Here is a 24,207-nt window from a genome sequence, read left to right as displayed (position 1 = left end):
CTGATAAATTTGTTATTTATTTATTATCTGGATTCCAGGAAAGACAGAATTAACAACAAACCTGATGTATGCATGTGATAGAATTTGTAAACCACGAGAAAACCACCAAATATATTAATAAATAAAAAATAGATTTACGTATAGAAAAATACAAGCATACATGGAGGCAATAAGAAAAGAAAGAACCACAGTTTCAAGAAGTTAATATGGTCTTGGCATTCATTAGAAAAACAAAAAATAAATAGAGATTTGCATTTATACACTTTTCATGTTTTCACAGTTTTTTTGTTATTTACCTAAATTTCAAAATAAAGCATCCCAGGCTGACTCGTATACTCGTGCACATGCATCAGCTCAAAGCAAAGATAGGACAGATAGGTTTCACATGCAAAAAATAGCATTCACTAGCATTGTATATTATGTCAAGATAGATTTATAATAGTTAACACCTTCTGCTCTTCTTAGGTTAGATCTTGTTGTGATTTTAAGTGATTTAATTTGTAGTTTTTAGCCAAATTGTCTAGCATTTAGCATTGACTAACTTCATCCATAAACCACTTGAAATCATGGCTAATGGCTCGCGTAATTCTTAGAGCAGATTCACACAGTGATTATTCGACTGGAATGAGATGCACAACCCACAACAAGCAGGGCTAAGGTAAGGCATCCCTGCATGTTGTATATTGGTAGTATTGGCAGGAGCAACTTCAGAAGTCGGGGTTGAACATAAAGTCCAAAGCTTGTCTCTCTGCTGCAGCCACATTTGGATGCCAGAGGTCCACACTCAAAATTACTCGTGGTCCAGAATCTGGAGGCCCTTTAGAAATAGACACAGTTGTTAGGTTCAATTGGTGGGAACAACTCATGAAATGAAGCAAAAACTTAAAAGATCCAATTACACTTAAGTTAATAGTCACTTGTTCTACTTTTGTACACAGAGATTATGCATTGCATTCCATTTTAATATTTGTTTGCATGTTTATTAATAACAATACAATTAAGAGTAAAAGTGAGAGCAAAATTAATGTTGGAAGCATTTGTTTTTCAAAATTGTATGTGATTCACCAACCCTTATGGGAGACAGTGTGGAGGAACGAATCATCAACCAGGAGGCAGTGTCCTTCTGACCAGCACTGAGGCTCCCCCCCCACCACCAGCTCACACAGGGGTGGAGTCTGCAGACCTACAAAAGTGACGTCTGTTATTAGATTTTTAAAACAAAACATCATGGTTTACCCCAGCTCAGAAGGCCATGCACTCCAGAGCCGTCTGTGTTTAAAATGGAGAGGATTATAGCCAGACGGATCACAGCGCAAAATGGGCTAAGGAGGAAATAAACCTTAACCCTGCCTACAAAGTATCTCATTATGTATTGGTTTAGTACTTTATCCGGTCATTTCTCTTTTTTGTGTAGTCAGTGGAGTCACTGACAGTTTTTTTTTTTAAATGCAGATAAACCTTGATGAGTGCATTATTTTTACTCACCGAGGTGACAACGTAGGCGCGTATTGGTGGGTCCATATGAGCTCCCCAATGTTGCTCCGGGTCCCAACAGCCAAAACCCAGCAGATCCCAATGAGTTGCTGCTTATGAACGTACGTAGTGATAGAAGTGTCCGGTAGGTGCAGGGACAGGACCGACAGTTTCCTGCCACAGAGACACCTGCACTGTATAAAGGAAACACTGCCTGGCCCTGAAAGAGACAATGACCTGTAATTAACATATGACTGAAATGAGACACACTTTATGATAAACCAATTTATACACACATTAACATCAGAGCCCGTAGGTGGATTTTTAATGGAGAAAAGGTGAACAATACTAATCATGAAAAAAGCTCTGCAACACAAACAGCAGACTATTTAAACAAATGGTGGGATGGGTCACCTATTGTAATAACAAAAAAATACCCTTATAGTATTATGTCACCTTTCCTCAGTTTCTTTCCACATAACAGATAATTATAATTTTATACATGGGACAGAAGCGTTTTTTGCGCTGTCCCTTTCTCATAGCGAGCCTGAAAGATTTTTTGTGTACCTTTGGTCCCAGACAGGTCCAGCCTAGTTTTGAGTCGATGCCCCTCTGATATACAGACTTGAATTCAGCCAAGACTACAGAGTAGTTGGCTTCCAGGACCTCAATGTCATGTCGATGAGCATCTCGTGGGAAGAATGGAATACTTGGGACATCTGGCAAGAAGAAGAGATGAGGCTTCTGTATAGCAGAGTGATCGTTCAGTCTGACCTATGACACAATGAGAAATAGATTCCTTCTTGACAAAGTTTCCTTCCTCCCCTGTTTACCCTTGAACAAAAGTAGTTATAAATGCATATAAGAAACTTGTACCTGCTCACGGAGGCCCTTATGAATGCGGCCCATGCCCACCCAACTGTAGCGCTTGGCATACTCTTGCAGTGCTGCGTACAGTTTCTTGGCTTCTGCAGATGCTTGGGCTGGGAACAAGGCATGACTCAGCACTGGGGTGAGGTAACCCTGTCCCTGATCCTCATCCTCCTCTGTTTCCATGGAAATAAAGGGAGTAATTTGATCACTTCTTGACAGTTTGGATCGTGCACTACACTTTGTTCCAGCACAGCTACCACCACGGGACATCATAGACCGCCTTGAGCCAGACTTAAGCTTTCCTGCGTGTCCGTGGCCTGGGATTGGCAGGTCGGAGCCCATACGATAACAGTGCCACAGAAAGAGTAGCAGTATAGTCCAGAGAAGGCCACTCAGGGAATGTACACCCAGCTCAACATATGGAGGCAAAGGCAGTGTGTTCATTGACCAGTGCATCCTTTAAATTTGTGAGACACTAAAATAGAAACAGATGGAAAGATTATGGCAATGCATACATATGAGAGTTATTTTGCCATGTACTATACATTTATAAGTATTTCAGTAAAATAAAAAAAATATTTTTACTGATCTTGAAGTAATTCTTTTGGTCAATCCAGACTTTCTGTACCCCAAACTATTAGCCTTAATGGTGATGTTTTTAGTGGGATTTTGTTCGTAGTTTATATAATAAAACAACAGTAGTAATAGGTCTTTTCTACAAGCCAAAGACATATTTTGGCTTGTCAAAGTCTTACAGATCATTGTAAGCGAGGAGAGGCTCTGTTTGCCAACATGCATAGCCTAGAGGAAATGGTTATTGTCCTAGATTTAAACAGCCCACTAATTTATTTATTTTATTTACTTTAATCCCCTTTAGGGTCACAGGGAGCTGAGGCCTATCCCAGCATGCACTTGGAAGACATTAGTGAAACAGTCATGAATCCTGATAGGTTTCCGGTCCATCGAGCCAATGACCCTTTGGTTAAGTTGTCTCTGACACTGACTTCATGGTGTTATGTAAGTCCTAATATTGGACCTCTCCGATCAAAAACTAGCTGTGGATGTAGCTAAAGTCATACCAAGGCTTTCATTCTGCTCAACCTTCAAAGCTAATTCAGAGAATGTCCGTTTCTTCCCTTTAATTCGTTGTTTTCTTGTGCAACTGTGGGGTCTACAAAGTAAAAAGGCTACAGTTTAACTTCTTATATAAGGTTGTTTTAACTATCGAATAGTTTTTCCTACCAGTCTCCACTTTTGTCTAATTAAGATTCTTGCATTATGAACAAAGTCATTGTAATGGACTGTATAGTGCTCTCCTTCCTATTAGTTGACAAATGTTGTCATACTCACATACAAGATTACATAGGAGACAGATTCACTTTCACTTTTGAGTTTTGGGGGAATTACATGTAATGTAATTTAAGATTGTTACAATGAATTAATATAACAAAGATTATCATTATATGGGTAGCAGTGCTATTGTGTATCTATTTAAATGTAAAGTATCTTCAAGATTTGCACAACACCCGTGACTTGAAAATAGAGATGTAACGATTATTGGTGTAATGGGAAACCATGATAAAAATGTTGGCGATAACAATTACCGTTTTCATCAAAATATCATTATTATCACAAAGGATTACCACAGTGTGAAAACTGGGTGTTGCGTGTAGTAGATGTGTGCGTGTGTGTGTGAGAGAGAGAAAGAGAGAGAGAGAGAGAGAGAGAGAGAGAGAGAGAGAGTTTTCAGATAAACAGACAGACTGAAACAGGGTTTTGATTCTTTTTTTACCACAGAAGAAAACATGTAGGTGCCTGCACAAGGTGTGCGCGTGCGTGCGGGCGTGTTTTTTAAGTGGGAGGTCTCTTTCCTAATAGGCTTATTCTAACAGATTCGTTTTGTAGTGCAACACATGCTATGTGATTATACTGCCTGGAAACACCCATCAGCTAAGGAATGGTACGCACCAAAAAGGTGCTCCACTGGACTTGGCTCGGTTGTTGTTTTTTTTGCAGTCGCTTCAGCATTCATTTTGTTTTTGCTCTGCACCAGCCCCCACAGCTCAGCTGGCTCATGTTTAATGTCCGCAATCCATATTAGCGCAAACTTCCACCCATTACAGGAAACCACGGCACAAAAATGTTCGCCATGCATACCATATGGCACATGCAGGCCTTTACATGACTAACCATACACTTGCGTGCCGCATCTCACATCTCTGTCTGATTACCTTGATATACCGTTGAGCGCTGTGTCGGACACACTTCTGCACCGTGCTGGTGGACAGCTCCTCCAGCGCTTACAGACAAAATGTAGATATCTCCCGCGCGTCGCTGCAATTACCGCGTGCGACCGCTAGGGCGCACCTGAAGGTTCAACACAAATGCCCTCACATCATAGCTGAATGCGTCAACCACACTGTTACCAGCTAGAGGCATCTCACCAGCACAATCCCCGCCGTGTTATCGGGGCCTGAGGCAACAGGATACAGTCCAAGTAGAAGAACACAGGACGCAGCCTGGCATACAAAGGTAAACGAGAGGAATTTTTCAACGTTGCTAAGATGGTTGTCGGTCTCACAGTGGTGATGACTGATGCCAAAAATCGTCCTCCGCACAAAGAGGGCCGGGGGAGGTGCGAGTGATGCTGCTTCGTATAGTCCGATCATTTTGTCACAAAACCAGGCTGGCATTTTCACCGAGGAAACGCCTCAATTAACAACTGAGGTGCTTTGTGTCACATAACCATTAACAGGTTGTTAATAGAATGTTGTTTAGAGGGTACCTGCGGTGAGGGTAGGCTGCTTTGGTTTATTTTGGAATAGCGCATTTTCGGACATGGTTTTGCAGGTTTGGGTGAAATGCAGGGGGGGGACCTGAATATTTAACCGTACTCTGTGTATAATGTGTGTACCTGGCTCTTTTTCCTAGACCTGTACAAATACTTTTAGAATTTACTGGATGTTATCCAGATTGACAGCAGAGCTTTTACATTAGGCTATAGCATCGCAGTGGTCCTGTAATCCGAGTCATTGTGGCCTGTGTGATGTAAACATATGCTCTGTACATGAATTGCGAGTGTTTTAAATTAGATGATTAATAGTTTAGCCTAATTAACACTCCAGTCAGCATGAATTATTTGTATGCTTCCTGTAGTAATTATAGGATACTAATAAGCCATTCCATTACACTAGAAGATACTCTGACTGATATAATTTACAATATTATAGTTTGCTAATCAATCTGCTCTCTTTAACCTTCTCAGGTCATTCAGTTTTCTAAAGCCATGGGGTTCACACACCTTGCTGTGATTTTTTCTGTCACCATGATGCACCTAGTTTCAGGTAACTGTATGTGACTGTATGTGTGTGTGTGTGTGTGTGTGTGTGTGTGTGTGTGTGTGTGTGTGTGTGTGTATAACATGCACCTTTGTTGTTTCACCACAAACATGGACTAATGCAGACCTTGTTTATCTCCCATCAAGGAAACAAATGCAACATATTCAATGCATCGCTTTCAAAGTCCTGCTTATTAGGTTTGTTTTATATATGTTTTTGCAAATAAGAAAAGCAGTAATCATTTTATGCCTTTTTAGGTTTGACCTTTAGGACTACTGAAACTGATACATCCCCAACATCAACCCCAGACTCGTACCCTCTGGGTGACCTGATCCATGCTGCTCTGCAGAGTAAGGACTACTTAGGAGAGGCTTCAGCAAGCACAGGTACATTAAAATATGTCTTTATGGCATACAATATGGGTGAGTGATAATTGGAAATGACACACTTTAAATTGAACTTTTGGACTCTGCAGGTACTACCACCAACCCAACACAGGCTGTGCCTGGGCTTGGGCAGACCGAATCAACAGCAACCGTCATATCACCGGGCCTGCTCACCACAGCTTTGAGCTCCTCCTCTGCTGCCAGCCACACAGGATCAAGGAATACCATGTCCCCGCTGCCCATAGAGGAGGAGACAACCACCACTCTGATCACCACGACCACCATAACCACAATGCACATGCCAGGTACCTGCATGCCACCACTAGGCTTACCCTGCATCTGTGTTAGTGTATTGATGCCTGTTACCATCGTTGTGAAAAAAATATTTGAGCAAATAATTCCGAATCTTACCCGTGGCTTTGGGGCTGCCCAGATTTTGGTTTTACCGACAGTGAGGACTCTTTTGAAGAAAGAGTAACAAGGAGATCTTGACAGACAAGGTAACCTGAAACTGTCATAAAATATTGGTGATGAAACATTGACAGGTTACTGTACAATGTGACTTATTGGTAAAAAAGAGATGTACATGTATTTAAAAAACAAAAAAACAGTAGCATACAAGTAACCAATTGTGACTTGATGCTCATTTTTAAGATAGCTATATAGTCAACATAGCTACTTACTAATAATGTGAAGGGAAATAATGTAATATATTCAGTATCCACAAGGATTGATTTGAGATTTTTAGCTCACTAAAATCTAGCTAATGTTGGAATATTTCTGTTTGTTAAGAATATGAGGTGAGAACGTCTAAAGTACATACATGTTTGTCTACGCTTAAGGCCTTTTTTCTGCAGGAATAATGTGCTTGTTCCTTCAGGATTCATGTTTTAAATGTTTGGTGGAACATTTAGAAATGACACCATACACTAAATGCTGATTAAGATGATGCAGTGCTCTCCTTTCCTGTTTAAAGTAGTCAAGTATACCACTTCTTCTCCTATGTCTTTCCTCCATAAGCCAAAGCGAGACAGCAGATTGGTTTACCAGCCTAAACATCTGTGAGATGTACACAGCCAGATGGACAATAGGCTATCAGTAATATGTCTTACATAGACGTGTGCATCTTTGACTTAGATGATGGTGAGGATAGTTAGCAAAGAAAATATATACACATATGATTTACCAAGGAACAAAGCACAGGGAGATCACCCTTTACCAGTTATTTTGAGCATCTTGGATCTATTTAGTCTGCTGATTGAACTATGAACCCATGAACTTTACTAAAGATGCACATTCTCATAGCTCTTTCAGTGAAGTACGCCAATGATTGCAGTCCAAGTAAAAATCCTTAATCCTTATTTATGACTTCAGTAAAGTCTGTATCAGTCACAAAGGACAAGATGTATAGAGGTAAAGAGAAGCAAGTGATTTATAAAACCATTGTCAAGTTTTGAAACCAGTGCGATGTCAAGCATACAAGGGCTTTGACTGTTTGGCTTGGTCTATTGTCACACAACAGTTTCTGATAGTGTCTTCTTCATTCACATTGTCACATGAAATGTTCTGTGTCAAGAACAGTATGGCAATAAAGTCTAAATATATTCTTTGTCTTTTAGTTATTATTACAGCAAATACATTGAACTTAATCAGTGAGCAAGAAAATTATGTATTGACTGAATAAAGGGCAAACAGGTGAAACCATAACAGCATTGTTATTGGCCTAATATCATAAGAAGAGAAACATTAATTTGACAAATCAGTCAGTCAACAATGCCATTGTCATTTCTAAGAAGTGATGATGAAATATCTCAAACAGGTTCACCACCAGTCATTGACAAAACAGCTCTACCACAACGAAATAGTTTGACATTTTGGGAAATAACCTAATTTTTTGTCTTGCCAAGACTGTGATGAGATGATTGATACCATTTTCTTATCTGGATGGAAATATTAAGCTACAACCAGTTAACTTGGCTTAGAATAAGGCGGGAAACAGGGGGAAATAGCTTGCATTGTCTCTGTCCAAACTAAGGTAACACAATCTGCCTACTAGCACCTCAGCTCACTAATTCTCTGCTCACAAGTTGCATCTCCTTTGTTTGATCTGTTCAAAAAACTATTTGGAAAAACGTTTTACAGGGGGTTATGTTCTGGTTTTAAAATGTGTTGTACACATGTAAACAGTACTAAAGAACCGAGATAATCTGTTAATTAGTGAGTTTTAGAGGTTGTGGTTTTCAGATTCTTTACCTTTGGACAGACCAAGGCTAGCTGTTTCTCACTGTTTGCAGTTTTTATGCTATACTAAGCTAATATCAACTGGTTGATGGCTCCAGCTACATACAGCACAGAAGTTAGAGTAGTGTCAATCTTCCCATCTTATTCTTGGCAAGAAAGCAAATATGCTTAATTCCCAAAATGTCAAACTATTTATTTAACTTTTCTGACAAGAACTTCAACTCTAAAATGCACAATATGTGCTGTGGACACAACTTATTATACATTCACTTTACCTATTGCAGATATGTGCTGCATCTAACTAGCCACAGTTTCCATTTACTCATACCGGCAGTATGTGCATGCTCAGTTAACACTGTCAGCTTAATTACTTATGGCACTTTTAAAAAATCTGCCGTATGAAAAGTGTTGAGATGCTTTTCCTTTCCCTTCTCTTCCCTTTCACTTTTTTCTTTTCATTGTTAGCCAAATAGACTTTAAAGCCCTTTCCTCTCCAGTTGCCGTTTGTAGTGGTCAATAATTTGATTCAACTGAAGCATAGCAGCTGTTTAGTCAATAAAATCATTTAATGCGGGGCAATCTGATACACCACAGCTTCACCCAAGGTAGTGCTTACTAGAAATTACTTTTCATTTTTACCCAACTTTATTGGTGTACTGGTACTGACAAATGCATACTGCTACTTAGTGGTGATGAGCCAGGTTGTTATTATTGGGCCCAGATTTTATTTCCCTAACCCACAAGCCCAAAGACAAGGCAGAAATGTGTTGTTCCTTGTCCCCTGTCTGAGATGAAACGCGATTAAACTGTAGTTGGTAGTTCATTGGTTAGTGTGACTAAAAATATATTGGATTAGTCTCACACAAATAATAAGTGGATCCCAACTTTATTGTTTCTCAGATTATCTGAGCACCTCCACAATCTTTACATGAAATAGAAGTAGTAATATACAGTAAGTACCCCCTGTGATACACATGCTCTGATTGATCAGTGGCTCAGAGTTTTGCTCTATATCCAGTAGTAGGGGCTGTCCCTACACAGCAGTACCAATATGGAGACATGGCTGTCTTACCAACAATGCAAAAAAGTCCTGCAGTTACTAGTTTACAGCACCAGCCCCAAATACAGTAACTGATGCAATTTCCATTTGTTACAACTTTTCATTAAACCTCAAAATGTTCAGAACAGGACAACAGAAATTGTACCCCCCAAAGTAGCTTTATTTACATGTTTTCAGCCAGAAGTTGAGATTCTCCTGAAGCTCAGTGATGTTTCCCTTTATCCATTTATCCATTATTATATCCATTATCCTGGCTGTCTAGCAGTGCACAGCTATTTTGGTGCCAAGGATGACTAGGATTGAAGAATGCACACCCAAGTAGGCTATTCAAAAATCTTTTCAGTTTTTATGTGTCCTCTGCCAAGAAAATGCATGTATGCACACCAGAAATACAGTTTTAATTGTGTTATAGCAATAAAGGCAGCCAAGCAGAGTTGTAATAATGATTATCAGCATCAGCCAGACACAATTGCTTGCAGGATCAAGGTCTTCCCTTCATTTTACTAAATCACTACAGCATCAGCAGGAGGTATTTGTCTCTCATCTGCACTCTCTAATTTGAGGTAATTATTTAAATCCAGCACGAGTACACATGTCTCAATTAATGCATAACCTTGAATAAATTGTGAGCAAGCAACACCAATAGGTGCTTCTGCACATTTTTCTGATAACTAGGAAATCTTCATAACTTCTTGATTTATGCATTGTAGATCATTAGGAGCGTAGGAGGCATCTTTGAGAATCAGTGAAACATAGTTCAATAAAAGACATTGTAACTTCTCTCTCCGCTTCACATCACTTAATTCTCACTGCCGCAATCGATCCTCATCTGAAAAACATAAGGTTATTGGGTTACAACAGCATCATGCATCCTATGCGTCTTTCTGTGTTTGCCAGCAGAAATGTTTTTTAATTGGCAAAAGAGCTAGTAGTGGCATTTGTGTGCCATGAAATGTTGCACATTTTTATTATTATTGTTATTATTATATAGCAAATATATATCCTGATATAATATTGATATTGTATGATTGTAATATTATGAGTCCTTCTCTTACTATGAAAACCTATATTTTTTGGTTGCTAAAGCTTTCCTGCATGAAGTGAATTAAAGAACTGTATGTATTTTTCAACACAATTTTACTTCTCCTGCCTTTTCTCTCTTTTCACAGTACAATGCAATGCAACTTTGTCAGCAATGGAGGATGTTGTCGAGTCACCAGATCCTGCATCATCATCCTCATCTTTTTCCCCTCTGGAATGCACCTACAGTATTACTGTCTATGCAGGTTATGGTGTGGAAATTCAGGTAATGTGCGTTATCTCCTATGAATTCATAATCACTAATCTTTTAAAATATTGAACTCTTTTCAAAGACATTTTTAGTCCATTTTAATGTTGTCTTTGAACTGAATATGTAGGGTTCAGTACTTTAATTGTACTCTTATTACTGATAGGAATATAGAAACTGTACAAAAATGAGATTAAAAATATATTTCTTTAAATAAGGACTAATTAAAAAATTGTAACTATCTGCATGAATTGTATGTCAGAGTAATGAACACTGGCGTAGAATTTGAGTGCTTATGACATAGAAACCTAATTATATATTTAATTTCATGTGATCTCAGATATCTGTTAAATTAGATACACATTTTGAAACACACTTAAGACATGCTTGAGTACGATTCACATTACATTATTGTTATTATTATTATTATTATTATTATAATTAGCAATACATTATTAGCATTACATTTTCAGTCTAATAAATATCGACAGGGTCAGTGGTGTACATTGAGAAGGTAAATCATCTATAATTGGCTGCATAGAAGAATAAAACAGCAGTAATCACATCGTTGTAATTCTAATTGTAACAGCAGCAGCAATGCATTGTCAATCAGCTACTGTATTAACTTTAAGTTAATGAGGCCCAAGTGGAATGTTAGTAAATTGTTAGTAAAAAGATGGCAACATCATGCCTATCAATTATTAAATTAAATAGAGACCATTTCACACTTCTATTTATGTATTTTTTTTTGTTCCTTTTTAAAGGTGGATATAGGTATAATTGTAATGTAGAGTTGGAAAAGGCTGTAGATGTGTGTCTGTGACTCTGTTATTTATAAATGACAGCTGCCACAACAGATTGTATGTTATTACTTCCTTTTTTATCCCTCTAGGTGAGGAAGGTTAACCTTTCTAAGAAGGAGTCTCTGACGATCATGGGCTATGGAGGTTTGGGACCCGAGCTCCTAGCCAATGAGACCCTGATGAGAGAGGGTCAGGTGATTCGCAGTACAACCAATCAGGTGTATATACACTATCGCAGTCTCCGACAGACCAACCACGGTGTGTTCAGCCTCCACTATCAAGGTCAGTAAACGCTTCAGGTTTCATAAAACAACTAGAAATGGCAGGTGTTAAAATTCCTTCTTTGGATCGATTATCTTAGTTATGTTCCTGATTTATGTATGAAGACATTTTAATGTGGCTTGAATGAAAACCTACATACCTGCATCTTTAAAAGCGTGCAAGCATGGTAAATGTTCTGATGGTCATAGTCAAGAAACGGTGCACACCGATAGGATAGGAACTGATAGATATAAAGATTTTAGGTTTGATTCCAACCTATATTCACCTGTCCAATCAAATAAAGGGACAAAAAAATAGATTTACATCCAGCGATATTTTCCTAGAATATGGAGGGGAAGCTGAATGGTCAGAGATATGAAAAGATTGAATGAGAAGATGTCTGTGAAGGGTCTCAGTCAGTCTGGTGTAAGTTTATGTTGTCGGTATCTCAGGTTAAACCGTGGGTGGTTGCTGTAGTCTGCAATTTTCCTGGATATGCTTTCATACTCCCGTACCATTCTCAGGGTGTTACCTAAATGCATAGCAAGATGTCTGTGAAGAGTTTTGACAGCATGGTAAAGTTTAGATGAAAGAGGGGCTAGAAATGTATGATCCGTAGAGAAAAGGACTTTTTTGAACATTAAATCTCACATTTTCAATCTTCCATTTTACATAATAAATTGAATTTCCTTCCTGTTTCATCAACACCAACAGCCTTTCTGCTGTCCTGCCCGTTCCCTCTGTCTCCTGAGGGCGGCGGAGTGACGGTGACCGACATCCATCCTGGAGGTCAGGCCCACTTCCACTGTGATCCAGGTTTCCAAGTGCGCGGCCATGAGGTTGCTACCTGTGTCAACACAACACAACCACACTGGAGCACTCCTGAGCCACAATGTGTCGGTCAGTAAACTCATTTAGATACAGAACTGGCTTGTGTTTGGAAACAGTGTGATTGTTAAGGCGATGGACTTTGGAAAATAATTTGTGGGATATTATTTTTCTATAGCTGTGTCTTGTGGAGGGTGGATTCGTAATGCAACAGTTGGCCGAATACTGTCTCCACCCCCTCCATCTGTCAGCAACCACAGTAATGGAAACAACCTGAGCTGCCACTGGTTAATAGAAGCCAAAGAGGGACACCGACTCCACCTACATTTTGAGAGGATCGCGCTGGATGAAGATGATGATAAGTAAGTTTGTGTTTCCACTGCTTTGTATATCACATAATCTGTTTGTTTTTTACTCTGATTTTAGAAAGTACACGATTAATACTGTTCTGTTATCTTTCCACAAACATATTTACATATTAGCATTTTCTTCCTTTCCTTAATTTTTTTAATTGTCATTTTAATGTTGTTGAATTATTAAAGCAAACTGATTCAATTTAAAATATAACATCCCTAAAGCTACCGGATTTATGATAGAGAGACAATAGTAAAAATTGTATTACCTATAAGTTTCTTTGCATGAAAGTTCTGGGTAATACATTGCCTATAATGCCCAAAAAGTGTTTTTTGCCTAAACCTTCCCCATTTGTTTTCTCACACATCATTCTTTAATGATAGGCAAGCATTATAGATAATTACCAACTGGTTATCTCATATGTAAACAAGGAAAACAAACTCTTACAACTAACTTTTAATCGAATGAAAACCTTGATTTAAGCATTACAAAAGAAAGAAAAATTTAGATTTCAAACATGTATTGAACTATAACTATACAGTATCCTTGACCAAAGCAAAATTTTAACTATTCTACACCAGTGTCCTATATGCTAAACCAGACAATGGATGTTAATTGCATTTAATCAGCTATCCATGCACATTCATGCAATATTCAATTCAGACGCTGATCATAACATCTCCTTCTCCACTCAAGTTTACGTTTTGGTTTCTTTTTCTCAGGTTAATTGTGCGCGGTGGAAACAGTTCCCTGTCTCCACCACTTTTTGACTCAGACCTGGATGATGTCCCAGAACGTGGGTTGCTGAGTGAGAGCTCCACACTGTACCTGGAGCTCACAGCTGATTCTTCCTCCATCCCTCTGCTTCTGGCACTGCGATACGAAGGTGAGCAGAGACAAGTTTCTTTTCCACACTCAGAAAAATACAAAGTCAGTGTCTTGCTGCACATCCTAATTGTGTTGTATCATATTTAATTCACTTCCAGAATTTACCAATTACAATAATTTGACAGCCTCAGTGTCACTTGTTGTTATTTTAATCTCAAAAAAACTTTTGGCAGGTGGATCTTTCTATTGATGAGTTATATATCATTTAGTTAGGTAATTCATATATTGTACAGTATATTATATCTAAAGTGGGAATGGATCAAATGTCTAGAAAACCAAGACTTTCTTCTCATTAATTTGTTATGTTTGATGGGGCTATAATGAGCCGTATAAGTGCTTACAGTCTGCCCACGCTTCAGTGGGATTTATTTTAGACTTTTGAGATGCTCACTCCTTAAGCTTTTACTGCCCTACACCTGGTCTTTTTCTAGCCATGAGGGATTGGGATTCTGGGTCATCCCAAATGAAAAGCGACACTGCTCCCTCCTGAATTAAATGGGCATGATTGCTTCATTTTGTCGAGCAGGAGAACGTAACATTAAGGGAACTGGGAAATACTTTTTCTTTTTGTCTTTTTTTAGCTTTCGATGATGAACACTGCTGGGAGCCCTACATGCCCCATGGAAATTTCAGCAGCAGTGACATCACATATCAGCTGGGCACCATTGTTACCTTCACCTGCTCCCCAGGCTTTGTCATGGAGCAAGGTTCGGGCACAATTGAGTGTGTTGACCCTAGCAATCCCCACTGGAATGACAGCGAGCCTGTGTGCAAAGGTAAGATTTGGGATTATTTTAAATTATTTTTATATCTTTCATCAGAATTAATAACTTTCTTATTCCTTTCCCTTTATCTGTTGTTTCTGGGCTTGATTTAACAAAATCTTCTCCTAATCCACATCTCAAAAACATACTGAGCTTTGTAAGGTTTTGCATAGAGTGAGAAAGTCATTTGATTCATTAATATTCAAATTGTACTGTGTTGAAATGGGTGCCTGAAGCGTCAAGATGTTTGTAGCTCGACAACTACAGCCACGGTGACTCTGTCATCTGCAGAACTGCTGGCATGCTGTGAAAAGTAAGAGCAACAGAGAGACTGTGGCAAATATAAAACTGGCAGAGACATTGGACCGGGTCAGGGACTGGCTGAAAACACAGGTGCTGTAGTTTCAACCAAGCGAAAGACCTTCTGAAAGCCATATGCTGTGTGGTATTTCAGCATTGGAGCTCGTACACAGTAATGTACTTGGAGGTGAATGGTGGGATGTTGGTAACTTTAGCGCGCTGCGTGGCGAAGAGGTCATGATAGTCCAGAGTCGGTAGTCGATAGTCGGTTGGTGATAGTCAAGAGTATCCATGTATGAAGGAGGGCTGTCTCTCTGAGAGTGGAAACTCTTTGACTGCTTAAAAAAATGAAGGATCTTTAAGGAAATCTTTATCATCTCTCCTTGATCGTTTTACTGTATCTTATTTTCTCTCCCTCCATTTATAATTCATTTTCCTCCAGTTGCTTTTCCTTTTTTAGTTTCTGCTGTTTTTTCACCACAGCTTTCATCATTCTCTCTGTCTCCCAGTCCACGTCCTCACTGCGCTTTCTCTCCTCTCTTCTGCTCTGCAAGCTCTGTGTGGAGGGGAGTTGACCGAGCCGTCGGGTACCATTCTGTCTCCTGATTGGCCCCAGAGCTACTCCAAGGGGCAAGACTGTGTATGGCAGATCCATGGCAACGAGGAGAAACGCATTGAACTGGATGTCCAGATGTGAGTATTGCTTTAAGTTGTTGGCAATTAAAAAGTAACCAAACTTGTTTTGTTTTTTTGTGTTTGTGTGTATCAGCAAATACAAAATATATAATATATATTGCTAAATATCAGCAATAATTGCATACTGTCTTACTTACATCATAAATAAATTAGCAAAATCACAGTAGTAACAGTAGTAGTAATTTTCTAATTTGCTAAATTCCAATTCTCACTGTGACCAAAAGGTGCCACAGCAGGACAGTAATTACATACATGTACTGTAATAATGGCCTGGATACCAATTGAGCCAGTGATCCAACCTTGCATTTCACATACTGAATTAAACCATTGGAAAGTTAAATGTAGTTTGTCAATCTGACTGATTTTTACTCGTATAGAACATGTTTTAATACCACAATATACAACATTTTGTATTATTTGTCATGTTATCTACAGTCAAAAAGATATCTTACAGATTTTGAACCCAAATACTCCAGTAATTGTCTTTAAAGTGTGATGGTTTCAGCAAGGTGTATGCTCTAAGCATAAGCAGGATTAGCAAATTTAATGTTTAGTTTAATGTGTAGAATAATCTCCTCGTACTGCCAAACGATATATTACATGCCAAGGGTTTGCCATACAATATATTTGAAGTAAAGACAACCTTTGGTAGGAGATGGTAGAACAGGAAATGGGCTGTAATGTATTCCATTAGTGTAATAGAATCAGCAATTCATTTGATTGCCAAAAGAATTGCAAAAATCTTTAATGAACAATAATCAATTTAACCAGCATCCTGGTGTCAAATTCAACTCATGCGTGCACCACAAAATATACACACCTTCAATAAATGTTGTTATTCTATTTTCCACTAATAGCACGTTTACATTGTGATAAATGCGTATTTACAGATTGTACATAGATTATGCTGAATAGGCTTTTGTACAGATGTAAATTGTACCTAAAAGAGAAATTAAGATAACATGTTGCAGCTTTACATATCTTCTGCCTTTCTTTACTTTTTAAAGTTTGAATATCCGCCACACTGATGTGCTGACCGTTTTTGACGGACGTGATCTAATGTCCCATGTGATCGGACAATATCTGGGGTCCAGAGAGCGTTTTCAGGTTGTGTCTGGGGGGTCAGAAGTCACCATTCAGTTTCAGAGCGATCCAGATGATTCCAGTTTCATCCTGAGTCAAGGATTCCTCATTCATTACCGTGGTAAGTGCCCTCCTTAAGTAACGGGTTTATAATAGTCATAATAATAATATTATAATATATAATAATGACATCATTCAGACACAAATGGAGGGTCCATTGTACATTAAGGATGACAACATGTACAAACCTAGCAATAAATATTCAGTACAATTCATTTAAATTAAAAAAGGTGACCAACCTTCACCTGTAATATACAAACAGGAGCGCCAATGTCTCCACAGTCTAGCTGTGTACCTGACAGAGTTAAAATCATTGTGGGCTAAAGCTTGTAAGATTCTGTTTTCTGAGACAGACATTCTACACATGTATCCCATGTATAAATTAGGTTTCTTATTAAGGTAGAACAGGTAGGTACACCAACACTAACAAACATTTGACTAGCACAACACCATCTTGGTTGTTTTAGAGGCAGTCTCGGGACTCGGTAACGTCTATCGGGACTTGTGAAGTCTGCCACCACTGAAGAAGAGATCATGAACAACCTGTTTTTATTTGTTTTAATTGCTCTCTGTCTGATTCGAGCAGAGGTTGAGCCAAACGACACCTGCCCCACTCTCCCTAAAATTGACTTTGGCTGGATCAGCTCGTCCCACTCCTCCCCTGTGAGAGGCAGTGTGCTGACCTATCAGTGCCAACCAGGATATGACATCAGTGGCTCTGACATCATCACCTGCCAGTGGGACCTCTCCTGGAGCAGCAGTCCACCTACGTGTGTCAAAGGTGAGACAAATAGTGGGACATACGTTAAAGATCTTCAGGACTGGGATCTGTATGTAATAACTAAGAAAGACAAATTTCCACTAAGGTGGACGATAAAGTATAATCTAATCTAAATATGATTGTTGTGATGAGGAAAATTAGATGAATAGATGTAAAAATGTATTGTGATGTTTTTAGTTTTATTCTTAGACAACCGCATCCTGGTTTCATCCAGGTCTTTAACTTGTGTCAATAACATTCAATGCAGTCATGGGGCTGTTTCTCCTCTGTTCTTTGTATTAAACTATATTTGATGAAGTCCAATGGCAGGATCACGTTACACGCCGTCCCACTGTCTCCCCCACAGTCCAGCAGTGTCCTGACCCAGGAGAGGTGGTAAACGGAGCCCGCTCAGTGCGCCCCGAAGCAGGTTTCGCAGTTGGAACAGTCGTTCGTTTCTCTTGTAACCAGGGCTATCAACTGGAAGGTCCAAGCCAAATCTCCTGCCACGGACGAGACACTGGCACCCCCAAATGGAGCGACCGCAGCCCAAAGTGTGTCTGTAAGTCCCTTTCCTTCCCTCTGGTGGGTGTCTGTTTATGATGCTTATTGCTGTCAAGTTAGAAAATGAACCGCAACATTAACTGTGTCTTTATGTGTGCTCTGAACAGTAAAATATGACCCATGCCCAAACCCTGGTGTCCCTGACAATGGTTACCAAACCTTGTACAAGCACAACTACCAGGCAGGAGAAACTCTGCGCTTCTTCTGTTATGAGGGCTACGAACTCATCGGCGAGGTCATTATCAGCTGTGTTCCCGGCCATCCCTCTCAGTGGAACAGCCCACCGCCCTTTTGCAAAGGTAAAGGTTATCATCGTCACCGGACCTTCTTTTCAATCCAGGAACAGAACATGAAAACGGCTTGACAAATCTTATTCAGTGTGTCCAGATCTGAATTAAGGAGGTTACATTTTTAAGATTCACTGTCTTTATCAATGTTATGTTTCAACGTTTGTTGATCATGAAGATATTATGTTCTTGTCTGCCATTAGTTTAGTAACATAACATAGACCTGAATGGAAATATGGTAATGTGATTCCCAACTGTGCATTTAGGACATCCAGATAAAGTATTCAATAATTTATTGTACTTCTCTTTCTCTTCTCTTTATTTCAAACAGTGGCATATGAGGAGCTTTTGGATGACCATAAATTAGAAGGTGTTTTTTTCTTCTACCATTTGTGATGTGTATAAAGTCAAATAGGTCCTGTAGACATAATATTAAAGACAATTTGAATTCCTTACTTTGGCAATATTTAGTGGTGCCTTTGACGCTGCTAGAATAGTTTTTTTGTATTTCTGTCCTCTTGGGAGATACAACATCTTTTACAACTAACATTTTAATGTACTTTACTAAATGTAAAGTGCAATTAATGCCATTATAGTCATAAAAAGTAACGTTAGGACAGTTGTCAGATTTAGTTTTTAGACAATTTAGATTTAGCAATGAAATTAAAGTGCTAATACTAAAACATAGAGTTTCTCCAGATTTAGCAGACTCTTTTTAGTGTGTTTGACATTTTTAGATTAATAACTAAATTAAGAGTACATTGTGAGCAGAAAAACGTCACGGCTGATGAATAAAGCTTTTTTTTGTGATCACTCTTTGACTATTTCCCAGTGTCCCAGTCATTCGAGCCGTCCCATCAGATCCTGAGTGAGAACATTGCTTTGGCAATAATTCTGCCAATCATCCTGGTCATCCTCCTGATTGGAGGAATTTACATGTACTATACAAAGTGAGTAACCTGGGTAACCAAAGTGGCATTGAATCCTTGGTTCACAATTACATAAAAACTGTGGCCTTTATTTGTGTGCTCATTTGTTATTTTTTTCCTCACTTACAGCATCTGCAGACTAGAATGGAAGCCGCTCTTCTGGAAGTCTCTGTCTCACACACACTCCTACAGTCCCATTACAGTCGAGTCTGACTTCAACAACCCGCTGTATGAGGCAGGGGTAAGTAGAAGGCTGATACTTTAAACTTTTCCTTTTACGGTTTTAACTGAGACTTAAGACTTTTTAAATGTATTTGTTTATGACCTAAAAGTCTTAAATGTATTTTTTATGGAAGGATTTCGTATTTTGCCCACAGGATACGCGGGAGTATGAAGTATCCATTTAAAGGAGAAAATGTCTTGGTGAGACTTGAAAATCACCAAAAGATTCAATTCTTTTAGAAGACAGATTCAATTGTATTATAAGGCCTCACTCCCCTTTTAAAATTCATTTATAATTATCTTTCTGTTTTACCATTATAAATTTGTGGAAGTGCTTTTCTTTGATTTGTTGCACTGATATGGTGGTCTGCCAAACATGGGTCCTACTTCACGGTCCAACTTTCTGTTTCACTTGGACTGGTGCCTTATGAAGGGTATGAAATCGATAACAAATAAGAAGCAAAAACAGTTTGGGAGGCATAAGAACAGGAGAGGTAAAAAAGTGTGAAGGGAAATGGATGTATTAGGTATTAAGTTAAATTATTATGAGGCCAAAGCATTAAAGAACTTGGCAATACTTTATTTATAACTATCAAATGTTACAGTCATGAGCATACACATACACACACTGAATGTTTTTTCTTTCGTTGTAAGAGGCTCATGTTACATTTTTTAAGTGTAACAGTAAAAGGGAAGAATACTTTACTTTCAATCATGAGAAAAGGTTTGAGATCGACCGTCATTTTCTCTCCTTCTCACTGTCTTTCTCTCACACACTCTCTCTCTCTCTCTCTCTCTCTTTGTAACACAAACACACAAATTGAATGTAAATAACTGACTTAATATTGATTGAGGTTGGTATATATATTAAATTATATATATATAAGCCTAATATATACACTTATACATGGTGGCTGGGGGTTGTATATTTTCATTATATATGTAATGAAAATTCTGTGCCAAAATATAATGTTGAATAATTTAATGTCCCTAAGTGTTTCATCTGTTGTTGCAGTACTGTTTACAAAAGCAGTTTATTTTATTCTTCGCTGTTTCTGGAGTGCATAGTCACCCTGTGTCATGACACATATTGAAAAGGTGAGGACATGAATGTCATTATGCTTAAAGCATGCACTGATTGTAAATTATATTGCTTCTGCTCAATCTTGCCATTATCATTATAGTTATTGACAGTTATCATTGTTATCAGATTTGATGTTGTATGCACTATGTTGATGAAAAATTACAAACTTGGCTGCTTGCTGTGATGCATTATGTATTTATTTACAACTGATTGTTTGAACAGTGAATGTAGTCTCATTCACTGTGCCAAATGAAGGATCCAGAAGACTGTTGCTTTGTAGACTTAATTCTTCTCTTATCATCAGTAGCATTTCTTTGCTTCATATATGAATACACTCTTTTGAAGGCAGTAACCTGGAAATAAAGTATCTGTTGAATGGTGTAAAACCTGCAGAAATCAGCTTTTATTTTTCCAAATAGCAATGCTATATATACATTTTGCATTCAAAAACATGCATCATATTGATACATATATAAGTTGTACACTGAAAAAATATCACAATAGGAAAATTATGCTCTATGTTTTAGAAATAATTTTGAACCTATATGGCTAGGGTTTCAAAGACCACTTTAATATTTAGATTCAGAAATGAAAATGTACCTTAAAGTTGTCATGATAATTTGTGTGTATCATTATTCTACCTTGATTGCTCTAGTTTGGTCACTATATTTTGGAAGTATTCACCGGACGTGTAAGCATGGCATTAACAAACATTAAAATCATGATAAAAACGTATAACTTTGAAAATCCTAATTAGAACCCTAAAGAATAATGATAATCAGTAAAGGTATCTGAATTATTCCCAATGACGGGTTTACAGTGACCAATAGAGCATTGCGAACACGATAATTCCTTTATCATTTCTGTAAATTGGTTGGAATTGCTTCAGTTTGATCACTTTATTTTGTAATGTATTACCGGAAGTGGTAGCTTGTTGTTAAGTTGTATTAATTCTACCTTGACGAGTTTAATGTTGCAGTTCTTCCTTGTGACCACTAGAGGGCAGTAAACGAACATGACTAAATCAATCTGTATAGAAAATGACCATTGAGGTCATTTTAATCCCGCTTGATGAACATCAAACATTGAGTAACATCAGGAAACTATTGATCAAATTTTACTTTTTTTATTTGCAAAAATCACACTAGTACAAGTTGTACATATTATAATTTTTAAATTGTATACTGATATTACTTTGCATTAGCCACAGCTGCAGTTCTTCACTGTGACCACTAGAGTGCAGTAAAGAAGAGCCACGGTTACAAATACAATCAGGTTTTTCACTCTACACTGACCAATCGATGATAACGAACATAATTGTGTCGTGGTCATTTATGTAAATGTATACAACTATCTCGGTGTCACAGTCATATGTAGTCATATAGAGTAATATATGTTAAAAAATATTAGAAGTCACCAGTGTGTACTGTATTAGAAACACACGCTTCCATTCTCATGGGTGGCGCTAATTCACATCAAAAATTGCTGTTTAACACCAAGATGACGTAGAAGAAGAAGACAGCAGCGGAAGAAGATGTGCGAGTTTCGTTTCCGAGTGACCTACTAAGCTTATCCTATTAGCATCAGTTAATAATCTTTATGTCAAACAATGGAATCGGCCGTTCGTAATTTAGCAGTTAGCATTTTTTGATGTCTAGTTTCTGAAATTTCACCCAAAAAGCGATACAAAACCAAGAAGCATTGCTAACTTAAAGCGTACCTAACGTTAGAATAGCCGTTGTTAGCCTCTATGATTTAACGTTAGCTAACGTTAGGCTGGCTGCGATTAAAATGAGATGTCAAACGTTAGCTAACTGCGTTGTAAATTCACTTGTGTTTTAACGTTACGGGCTGTTAGTATTAGCTGGATAGCTAGTTATCAATAGCTGGCTGATTAACGTTACACATTTAGCTATCTTGGCTGATCTAACGTTAGGTTCACTCTTGCAGCTCCCTTGAATGTTAAGTGTGGTAAGTAGCTACATTTTAATAAGCTATCTAACTTAACCTAATATGATTTGATTTTAATAGCCTGATAACTTAGCATATTATCATCTGAACGACTAGCTAACGTTAACTGGATCTCAGCAATTTCTGAGCAAATGTGACTTGTGGTTGTAGCCAGCTTAGATGCTAACATTACATTGACAATAGGGCTGGGCAATATATCGATGTTGCATCGATATCGCAAAATGAAACTTGATAAACTGTAATTTTCTGAACTTACAAGACTGTTCTAGCTGTTGTATTATTTACCTACTAAGTCATCATTGGAAATAAAATGATCATTTGATATCCATGTAGGGTATGTGCACATCATTGTTTTGTCCAATTAGTGGAGAACGAGAAGATGTTGTGGTCCAGCGTTGTTCTCAGTACAAGTTCTTCATTGTTTGTAGGAGTGTCCCAGAATTTAACTGCTGCATTTGGTCTCACCCTAATTCACACGGTGGGGCATGGTGACATGGGTGCATATCCCCACCCAAATGTTTGCTGTTATAAGAAAGGACATTGTTAAGTTATAAGCTATTTACATATTTTACACTGGATGTAATACCACATCTGCTGCCTGTGCTGCTATTAAAAGGTCCCATGACATGTTGCTCTTTGGATTCTTTTATACAGGCCTTAGTGGTCCCCTAATACCATATCTGAAGTATTTTTCCCTAAATTAAGCCTTGGTTTAGAATTACAGCCCCTAGAGCCAGTCCCATAATGAGTTTTCCTTAGTATGTGCCATTTCTGAGTCTGCAGCTTTTTTTTTGGGGGGGGGGCGCAAGGTGGAGGCTGGGGGTATGGCCGTGACCAACTGCCACTTTGTTTGTCAGCCATGATGTCAATCTCTCTCTCAAATTCAAATTCTCTGGGTGGGCCAAATTCTCTGGGCGGGCAAAGCGGAGAAAGGGGAGGTAACCTTGCCCCTTATGACCTCATAAGGATCAAAATTCCAGATCGGCCAATCAGAGCTTTTATTTTCTTAAAGGCAGAGCAGGATACCCAGGGCTCGGTTTGCACCTATCGCCATTTCTAGCTACTGGGGACCATAGGCAGGCTGGGGGAACTCATATTAATGTTAAAAAACCTCATAAAGTGAAATGTTCATGCCATGTAGTCCAAACCTGCACTTGTAATCCATCACATTCTTCTGTATTGCAGTCAGGAAGTGACTCTTCAGCCCCATGTCTGCTGAGGCTTCAGTAGGCAGTCACGCTGCTGACTCTACCCAGTCTGCTGTTTCCCCGCCTGTCTTCCACAACACAGATGAGCTCAGAAATCGTGGTCTGATAGGAAGCAAGTATGTCAAATTAAACGTGGGTGGCTCACTGCATTATACCACCGTCCAGACGTTAAGCAAGGAAGACAGTCTCTTGCGGAGCATATGCAATGGAGGAACAGAGGTTTCCATAGACTCAGAAGGTGAGTGGATGTGTCCGTCTGGTGAGCACTAACCTTTTTACTGGATCCAAATTGTTGGCTGTGCATTGAGATCAGCGATCTGAATGTATATACTTTTGAAATTACTAAATATTTCCTAAATAACTTTAACATATCATCTTTTTAAAGGTCCAGTGTGTAACATGTTTAGTTGTTCATTATCAAAATTGGTTGAAATTTTCCATTTGCAAGAAATGGGGTAGATGCTCCATATTCATTCGCCATCTTGA

General features: G+C 38.5%; 3 protein-coding genes across 3 annotated transcripts in view; 2 read left to right on the top strand and 1 right to left on the bottom strand.

Moving 5' to 3' along the window:
* On the bottom strand, positions 1-4,814 carry asphd1 (aspartate beta-hydroxylase domain containing 1). Its single transcript, XM_032538725.1, has 6 exons — positions 4,578-4,814; positions 2,350-2,821; positions 2,041-2,247; positions 1,486-1,693; positions 1,070-1,183; positions 1-817 (listed from the first exon to the last, which is right to left on the bottom strand). Exons 2-6 carry the CDS (start codon positions 2,800-2,802, stop codon positions 708-710), a joined length of 1,092 nt encoding a protein of 363 aa, XP_032394616.1. The 5' UTR covers positions 2,803-2,821; positions 4,578-4,814; the 3' UTR covers positions 1-707.
* Positions 4,632-20,928, top strand: sez6l2 (seizure related 6 homolog (mouse)-like 2). The gene is made up of 19 exons (XM_032538694.1): positions 4,632-4,878; positions 5,612-5,690; positions 5,942-6,070; positions 6,160-6,375; positions 10,541-10,677; positions 11,552-11,744; positions 12,438-12,623; positions 12,730-12,913; positions 13,628-13,791; positions 14,375-14,569; positions 15,412-15,550; positions 16,561-16,757; positions 17,283-17,477; positions 17,824-18,018; positions 18,128-18,319; positions 18,639-18,677; positions 19,140-19,257; positions 19,366-19,477; positions 19,614-20,928. The coding sequence occupies exons 2-19, from the start codon at positions 5,633-5,635 to the stop codon at positions 19,641-19,643; spliced, it is 2,679 nt and encodes an 892-aa protein (XP_032394585.1). The 5' UTR covers positions 4,632-4,878; positions 5,612-5,632; the 3' UTR covers positions 19,644-20,928.
* A 1,096-nt stretch (positions 20,929-22,024) lies between these two features.
* kctd13 (potassium channel tetramerization domain containing 13) overlaps positions 22,025-24,207 on the top strand; it is a 6,447-nt gene continuing 4,264 nt past the window's right edge. Inside the window, exons 1-2 of the mRNA XM_032538731.1 lie at positions 22,025-22,513; positions 23,699-23,959. Coding sequence (XP_032394622.1) covers positions 23,722-23,959 — 238 coding nt within the window. The 5' untranslated portion in view covers positions 22,025-22,513; positions 23,699-23,721. The remainder of the gene's footprint in view (positions 22,514-23,698; positions 23,960-24,207) is intronic.

Source organism: Etheostoma spectabile, chromosome 15 (genome assembly GCF_008692095.1).
Source record: "Etheostoma spectabile isolate EspeVRDwgs_2016 chromosome 15, UIUC_Espe_1.0, whole genome shotgun sequence".
NCBI classification, from domain to species: domain Eukaryota; kingdom Metazoa; phylum Chordata; class Actinopteri; order Perciformes; family Percidae; genus Etheostoma; species Etheostoma spectabile.
This window is presented reverse-complemented; position numbering and strand designations above follow the sequence as displayed.

Coding starts and splice junctions, on each gene's coding strand:
- sez6l2 (XM_032538694.1), top strand. CDS start 5,633: ATGGGGTTCACACACCTTGCTGTGATTTTTTCTGTCACCATGATGCAC. Junction 6,071..6,159: donor AGAGGCTTCAGCAAGCACAG/GTACATTAAAAT, acceptor TGGACTCTGCAG/GTACTACCACCAACCCAACA. Junction 18,320..18,638: donor CCCACCGCCCTTTTGCAAAG/GTAAAGGTTATC, acceptor TATTTCAAACAG/TGGCATATGAGGAGCTTTTG.
- asphd1 (XM_032538725.1), bottom strand. CDS start 2,802: ATGCACTGGTCAATGAACACACTGCCTTTGCCTCCATATGTTGAGCTG. Junction 2,248..2,349: donor ATAAGGGCCTCCGTGAGCAG/GTACAAGTTTCT, acceptor ATTGTGTCATAG/GTCAGACTGAACGATCACTC. Junction 818..1,069: donor CCACACTGTCTCCCATAAGG/GTTGGTGAATCA, acceptor CTATTTCTAAAG/GGCCTCCAGATTCTGGACCA.